We start from the raw sequence: 8,335 nt of genomic DNA, 5'->3' as shown, positions 1-8,335 counted from the left end.
TACCGAATTTCTAATCTACTGAAAGGGGCTCACCCTTTTTTTCATCTGAGAGCTAGTGGAGGTTTTGCATCGATAGAACCTTAATATTTCTATAAACTTGTTGCTTATGAATTGTATAATGTCTAGACAGTTTTACAACCATCTTTTAAATTTTTTTCTTTTCTTTTTTGAGACGGCTTGGCTGCCCAGGTTGGGAGGCAGTGCATGATCTCAGCTCACTGCAAGCTCCAATTCCCTGGTTCACGCCATTCCTCCTGCCTCAGCCTCCCGAGTAGCTGGGACTACAGGCTCGCCCCACCTCGCCTCGGCTGCTTGCATTTTTAGTAGAGACGGGTTTCACCCGTGCAGCATGTGGATGGTCCCACCTCCTGACCTCTCGATCCCCTGCGTCTCGCCTCCCAAAGTGCTGGATTACAGGTTTGAGCCACCGCTACCGCCTTAAATTCTCCTCCTTTATTTTCAGAGGCAGAGTTCCTGCTGCGGTGTCCAGGCTTGCCCTTGAACTCCTGGGCTCAAGCGATCCTCCCACCTCGGCCTCCTCCTGAGTAGCTGGGATTTCATAAGCAGGAAGGGCCACCACACCCAAGGCCACAACTGTCTTTTTAAAACAACAGAGGCCGTAAGTAGCTAAGCTTCCATTTCTCCTCCCTGGCTCGAGCCCTGCCTGGCGTGACTCCTATGTGCTGACTCCAGTCTGTGAGGGTGAGGTGGGATGGACAGCTGGCCTCCCTGGGCCCTTCGTGACTACCCCCAGGAGCCTCCAAGGTTGTTGACCATTGCTTCTTCCAGCTTACTTTTCTCTCTCCAGGGTCTCATTCTCTTGAGTTTTAAAGGTGTTTCAGGGTCGGGCTGGGAAATTGCCTGTAAATCCCAGGCAGCGGCCTTGGGGAGGCCTAGGATGGCTGGATCACGCAGGTCAGGACTGACCATCCTGGCTAACACGTGAAACCCCTCGCCTCCTACTAAAAACATGAAAAAACTAGCCGGGCCAGGGTGGCGCTTGTAGTCCTGGAAGCTACTCGGGAGGCTGAGGCGGAGAATGGCACAACCCGGGAGGCTGGAGCTTGGCAGTGCAGCTGGAGATCCGCCATCACCCAGCCCGGCTACAGAGCAAAGCATCTGGGTCTCAAAAGTGTGTCACCAAACCAACAAACAATCCTTATTCACTTCCCTCATCCTCCTCTTTCCATTGTTTTCCTTTATCCTGGGAAGATGGCTCCCAGGCCTCCCTCTGCTGACTGCACCTCCTCCTCTTCTGTTTGATTCTCAGCCCTGTCTGCTGCATGAACTTCCAACCCTCCTTTCTCAGGGGTCATCCTAATGATGATCACGTCATGGGAATACCTTCAACGTGGTTACTCTGCTGGCTCGCCAGTTGTGGAATGGCCTGTTTCATGGGGATTAAACAGGCCCGTGTTTCCTCTTTTCTTTTTTCTTTTCTTTCTTTTGGGACAAGGTCTTACTTTGTCACCAGGATGGGAGTGCAGTGGTGCCATCATAGCTCACTGCAACCTCCGCCTCCTCGGTTCAAGCAATTCTCCTGCCTCAGCCTCGCTAGTAGCTGGGATTACAGGCACCCGTCACTGCGCCTTGTATTTTTAGTAGAGAAGGGGTTTCATCATGTTGGGCCAGGGTGGTCTCCAACTCCTAACCTCAGGTCATCTGCCCACCTCAGCCTCAAAGTGCTGAGATTACAGGTGTGAGACCAACCACGCCTGGCTTTTTTTTTTTTTTTTTTAAAGAAGTGAGGTCTTGCTATGTTGCCCAGGCTGGTCTTGAACTCCTGGATCCAAGAACTCCTGGGTCTGAACGCCTCGGCCTCCCAAAGTGCTGAGGTTACAGGTAGGAGCCCAACCATGCCTGGCCTTTTTTTTTTTTTTTTTTTAAAAGAGGTGGGGTCTTGCTGTGTTGCCCAGGCTGGTCTTGAACTCCTGGGCCCAAGTGATCCTCCCGCCTTGGTGTCCCAAAGCCCTGGGATTACAGGTGTGAGCCACCGTGCCTGGCCTTCCCCCTTTTCTGACGGTGTCTCTCTCTGGCCGGCCACCCACTCAGTGGTGAACTTTTAAAGGCTCCATCCCAGGCCCTTGTCCTCTCTGAGGCCTCCCCTGTGTATCGGCTCTACAGTGCCTGTCATTTCCCGTCACTCCTCCTCTAACGGATCGTTCCCGTCGGCACACATGTGCTCCATATGCCCAGTTAGGAAAATCTCTTCTCTTGGCCGGGCGCCGTGGCTCATGCCTGTAATCCCAGCACTTTGGGAGGCCGAGGCGGGTGGATCCCAAGGTCAGGAGTTCGAGACCAGCACGGCCAACATAGTGAAACCCCATCTCTACTAAAAATAAAAAAACTAGCCGGGTGTGGTGGCGCTCGCCTGTAGTCCCAGCTACTCAGGGCTGAGGTGGGAGAACTGCTTGAACCCCGGAGGCAGAGGTTGCAGTGAGCTGAGACCATGCCGCTGCCCTCCAGCCTGGGCGACAGAGTTAGCTGAGACCATGCCACTGCACTCTAGCCTGGGCGACAGACTGAGCTGAGACCACGCCACTGCACTGCAGCCTGGGCGACAGAGTGAGCTGAGACCACGCCACTGCACTGCAGCCTGGGCGACAGAGTGAGCTGAGACCACGCCACTGCCCTCCAGCCTGGGCGACAGAGTGAGCTGAGACCACGCCACTCCCCTCCAGCCTGGGCGACAAACTGAGCTGAGACCACGCCACTCCCCTCCAGCCTGGGTGACAGACTAAGCTGAGACCACGCCACTGCCCTCTAGCCTGGGCGACAGAGTGAGCTGAGACCACGCCACTGCCCTCTAGCCTGGGCGACAGAGTGAGCTGAGACCACGCCACCGCACTGCAGCCTGGGCGACAGAGTGAGACTCTGTCTCAAAAAAAAAAAAAAAAAAAGGAAAATCTCTTCCCTCACCTTCCCCTCTAGATCCCACTTTCCTTCCCTGCTCCCTTTGCTGATGCATCTTAGGGAGCTGTATACATGCAACGCCTTCTCCAGGACCTCTCCTGTGTCTTCTTAGCTTGCTCCACGTGGCACTGCCCTCCCCAGGCCACTGAAGGCCCCTCTTCATCAGCAGTGCCTCCATGTTGCCACCCCCAGGAATCCTGCCGTCTCTTGAACCGATCTCTCCATAGTCAGGAAAACTGTCAGCTTCTTGCAACACTCTTGGCGTTCGGCCTCTGCGACCCCTCGATGTCCTTGGTTTCTTCTCCATCTGGCGCGAATCTGTGGGTTGTGTCATTTTCTCCCGCAGAGCTCGGCATCCCAGCAGAGACAGGGCGTTCCTGCAGTGCCGTAACAAGATGCACAGTTCCTGGAACAGAAATAGAACTGGAAGTGGAACCCCAGCTAACGTGCTTTCCTGTTGATCTGATTATCTCTAGTCCCAGCTCCAGCTGGATTTTGCCCTGGATCTCTCTGGTCATTCCTTAAGTCTGGTGTGCCATTCACCAGGCCTGTGGCTCCTGCCTGTGGTCAAGGACCCCCTTGACCCACGTGGCATCTCTTCCAGTACCATTTCATCTGATTGTTGCATGTGGCAGCCGTGACTTACCGTCCTCCAGCTTGTAGGTGTCTAGTTGAGAGTTCATGAATGAACATAAGACATTGTTGCCGCCAGGTGCAGTGGCTCACAGCTGTAAGCCCAGAACTCTGGGAGGCCACGGCAGGAGGATCACTTGTGCCCAGGAGTCTGAGACCAGCCTGGGCAACAGAGCAAGCCCCTGTCTCTACAAAAAAATAGCAAAATTCACCAGGTATGGTGGCACACTCCTGTAGTCCCAGCAGCTTGGGAGCCTGAGGCAGGATTGACTCAGGAGCTTGAGGCTGCAGTGAGCCATGATTGCACCACTGCACTCCAGCCTGGGTGCCAGAGCGAGACCCTGTCTCCAAGCAAAAAAAAAGGAATCTTCCTTCACACTCAGTCTTGTTCCTACCTTAGAGTCCTGGATTGCCGTTTGATTTTCACAATTTTAAAATCTTCCAAGTGACTGAATGCTTGAATTGCTTAAAAGATGGAAAACATTATGGTAATTTAAGATTTAGAGATTCTTTAGCCTAGACAAGAAAGATAGAGAGGGGTAACTGTAACTACTAGGAACTTCCTTTTTCTTGAGTGACAGGTTGTCATCTAGTTCTCAGGAGAGGCACTCCAGGTACATAGCTATCCTTGATATTACAAGGGGTTTTCAAACTCTGAATAAATACAAGATGTGAATATCCCCAAGACCTAGGTGGCAGGCCAGTGGCTCACACCCTATAATCTCAGCACTTTGGGAGGCCCAGATGGGAGGATCACTAGAGCTCAGGAGTTTGAGGCCATGGGCAACATAGCAAAACCTTGTCTCTACAACAAAACCAATGATTAGCTGGGCGTGAGTGGCACCCGCCTGTGGTCCCAGCTACTTGGGAGGCTGAGGTGGGAGGATCACTTTTTTTTTTTTTTTTTTTTTTGAGACAGAGGGAGTCACCGGCTCTGGCGCCGGGCTGCGGAGTGCAGTGGCGGATCTCGCTCACTGCAAGCTCCGCCTCCCGAGGGTTCATGCCATTCTCCTGCCTCCAGCCTCCGTGGCTGGGCTACAGAAGCCGCCACCTGCGCCCGGCTAGTTTTTGTATTTTTTAGAGGCGAGACACCCGGGTTATAGGATGGTCTCGATCTCCTGACCTTGTGATCCGCCCGTCTTGGCCTCCCAAAGTGCTGGGATTACAGGCTTGAGCCACCGTGCCCGGCCGGGAGGATCACTTTAGCCCAGGAGTTGGAGGCTGCAGTGAGCCATGATGGTGCCCCTGCACTGCAGCCTGGATGACAGAGCGAGATCTTGTCTCACAACTAAAAAAATTAGCCTTGTGTGTGGCGCATTGCTCTCTTCTCAGCTATCAGGGAGGCTAAGATGGGAGGATCACTTGAGCCCAGGAGTTCCTCCAGGCTTCGGTGAGCCATGGTCATGCCACTGTACTCCAGCCTGGGCAACAGAGTGAGACCTTGTCTCCAAAAAAAAAAAAAAAAAAAAGCAAGAAACAAGGGTTTATTATTCTTGAAAACATGGAAAATTAAAATATCAGAAAACCCACATTCTTAAGATATTTAGAAAAAAAAAAAGAGGTGGCCAGGCGCAGTGGCTCATGCCTGTAATCCCAGCACTTTGGGAGGCTGAGGTGGGTGGATCACCTGAGGTTAAGAGTTCCAGACCTGCCAGGCCAACATGGTGAAACCCCATCTCTACTAAAAATACAAATATTAGCCGAGTGTGATGGTGCATGCCTGTAGCTACTCGGGAGCTCGGGAGGCTGAGGCATGAGAATCACTTGAACCCAGGAGGTGGAGGTTGCACTGAGCTGAAATCACGCCACTGCACTCCAGCCTGGGCGACAGGAGACTCTGTCTCCAAAAAAAAACAAGGCAGCAGGAAACTCCAAGGGAAGGTTGATAATCCCAGCCAGGGTCTACTGAGCCCCTGCCTTGTTCCAGGCAGTCATGGGAGCAGCGTCCTTTCTCCTCTCCCTTCTCCTGGCCGAGGAGCAGGGGGCCCACTGCAGGGAGGCCAGAACGAGAAAAAGCACGCAGACTCCCAGTTTACAGCAGGATTGCATTCATGTTCAGCTTCATGAAACTCTATTCCAGAGAAATACGAGAGACCCAAGGATGATCAAAAGGAAGAGTTCAACACGTGGGTCAGTAATATGTACGTCTTCTTTGTGAACACGCTCTTTCACGCGTATAAACGTGAAGAAGCTATCAAGGAGAAAATAAGGGAAGAGAGGTTACGCAGCACAGCACGGGCCCAGCAGCGGAAGATGGAAGACGACGAACTGGAAGCAAGGTAACTTACGAGGTCCCTCCGCTCCTTCCCGAGCTGCTCGCTCTCCATCCTGTGTTCTGTAGCCGCCAGAATGCATCAGGACCAAGTGCTTTCCGGACAAGCCTACAATTTCCTAAGGGTGTCTTTGCCATAAAAAGGAATGAGTATTTGGTCTCTGTTCCTGGCAGAGCACCTGAAGCCTTTGTAACTTCCTGAGTAATAGGGTAATGGGAGCATCTTTGGTTCTAGTATTTGGTCTTAGTTTCTAGTTTTTAATTTTTTTTTAGACAGGGTCTCACTGTCGCCCAGGCTGGAGTGCAGTGGTGCGATCTCAGCTCACTGCAGCCTCTGCCTCCTGGGTTCAAGTGATTCTCCTGCCTCAGCCTCCCGGGTAGCTGGGATTACAAGCATGCACCACCACGCCTGGCTAATTTTTGTATTTTTAGTACAGACGGGGTTTCACCAGGTTGTCCAGGCTGGTCTTGAACTCCTGACCTCAAGTGATCCGCCCACCTTGGCCTCCCAAAGTGCTGGGATCACAGGGGTGAGTCACTGCACGCAGCCGTTTTCTAGTTCTTGCCCCATGAGCTTCAAAAGCTGTGGACTGTCGGGGTAATGACTGGCTTTTGTATGATGAGATGACTGGGGGCCAGGGGAGGGGCCCTTGATAGCTTCTTGCTGGAGCTGGTTGCCAGGGAACCAACCAGGAGATTAGAGGATTGGGACTTTCAGCTCCAGCCCAACCTCCCAGGAAGGAAGAGGGGCTGGAGCTTGAGTTCAATAACTGATAGCCAGTGACTTGATCGGGTCTACATATTGGACCCTCCATAAAATCCCCAAACGAGCTGGGCATCATGGCACATGCCCGTAACCCCGGCACTTTGGGGAACCAAGGCAGGAGAATCACTTGAGTTTGAGACCAGCGTGGGTAATACAGCAAGACCTCATCTCTACAAAAAATACAGAAATTAGCCAGATGTGGTGGCAGGCGCCTGTAGTCCCAGCTAGTTTGGATGCTGAGGCAGGAGGATTGCTTGAGCCTGGGAGTTGAGGCTGCAGTGATGTGTTTGTGCCACTGCACTCCAGCCTGGGCAACACAGCAAGACCCTATCTCAAAATTATATATAATATTATATTATACACGCGCCGCATATGTAGCTTTGGGAGGCGAGGCAGATTGGATCATCTGCGGTCAGGGTTTGAGACCAGCCTGACCCAACCCCTAGTGAGCCATTTCTACTAAAAATACAAAATAATTAGCTGGGCGTGGGGTCAAACCTGTAATCCACTACTCAGGGGCTGAGGCAGGAGAATCTTGAACTCAGGAGGTGGAGGTTGCAGTGAGCCGAGATTGCACCATTGCACTCCAGCCTGGGCAACAAGAGTGAAACTGTCTCAAAAAGAAAATTCTTTTCATAGATACATGAAAAGTTTACTTTGGACTGTGTTGACATGGCATCAGTTATTTCAGGCAAGCGTAGCAACAGTTCTGTTTAACGCTCTGCTGAAATGTCTTTGGAGTCTGAAGGGCTGTACTACAAATAGCATCAAACTGTTTTTGCTGCGGTTTTGGGATTGAAAAAGCTCCCACCTTCTCATGTTTGCTTTCAGGCTGAATATGTTTATCTTGAGAGAGGAAGAAGCCAAGAGACAAGACTATGAGGTGGACATCATGGTGATCAAGGGGCCGGTGGACGTGTCATCCTCTCACCTCACACTGGACCCTCCCAAGGAGGACGTGACCGTGTCCCCATCCAGCAAGACCATCACCAGCAAGAAGAAGAAAAAGTAGCGAGCCACGAGGACACACACAGAGGCTTAGGACGGCACATGCTGTAAGATTTCCTGAGCATTACAGTTCTTAGCACTGTACTCGTTGCAGTGTTTTAAAATACTGCCTGGCCTGCTGCATCTCAGGTTTCCCACATGGCTGGATTATGGGAGTTCGAGACCAGCCTGGGCAACATAGTGAGACCCCATCTCTGCAACATTAAAAAATTAGCCGAGCGTGGTGGTGTGTACCTGTGGTTCTAGCTTCTTGGGAGGCTGAGGCGGGAGGATTGCAGATTGAGGGTGCCATGAGCCACTGCATTCCATCCTGGGTCACGGACCTGGTGGCTGATGTAATCTACAAATAGGCAGCAGGAGACTCAACATAAAACCGGAATTTTAAAAACTTTAACAATTTATTAATCTTATTTTCCAGTAAAATATTCACATAATGTCAAAAGAATGGAATGATAGAGATAGTCAACTACCTTTAATTAATTCCACATAAATATTTAAAATCTAAAAACCTCAGGAGATCAGGAGACGGTAGAAATCGCGTTCTTCAAGCAAATTATTGCTTTCCCTTGTCTGAATGCAGTCCGTCATATGACCAAGTAACACATATGCCCAAATGTTTGCCGAGTGTGTCTTTTTAAATAAACTTTGGTGAGCTGTAGTCAATTAATCCAAGAAGAAGAAGATGTTGTTGAACCGTTGCTGGGGTTCTTGACCTCTTCACAAGGCGACGAACAACAGTGAGG

General features: G+C 51.3%; 1 protein-coding gene across 1 annotated transcript in view; it reads left to right on the top strand.

The window, feature by feature from the left end:
- LOC101015381 (radial spoke head 10 homolog B2) overlaps positions 1-7,815 on the top strand; it is a 31,419-nt gene extending 23,604 nt beyond the window's left edge. The window contains exons 9-10 of the mRNA XM_031665875.1: positions 5,617-5,825; positions 7,416-7,815. Of these exons, the coding sequence (XP_031521735.1) occupies positions 5,617-5,825; positions 7,416-7,596 (390 nt within the window). The 3' untranslated portion in view covers positions 7,597-7,815. The remainder of the gene's footprint in view (positions 1-5,616; positions 5,826-7,415) is intronic.
- The last annotated feature ends 520 nt before the right edge of the window (positions 7,816-8,335 follow it).

This window comes from Papio anubis, chromosome 4 (assembly GCF_008728515.1).
Source record: "Papio anubis isolate 15944 chromosome 4, Panubis1.0, whole genome shotgun sequence".
NCBI lineage: Eukaryota > Metazoa > Chordata > Mammalia > Primates > Cercopithecidae > Papio > Papio anubis.
This window is presented reverse-complemented; position numbering and strand designations above follow the sequence as displayed.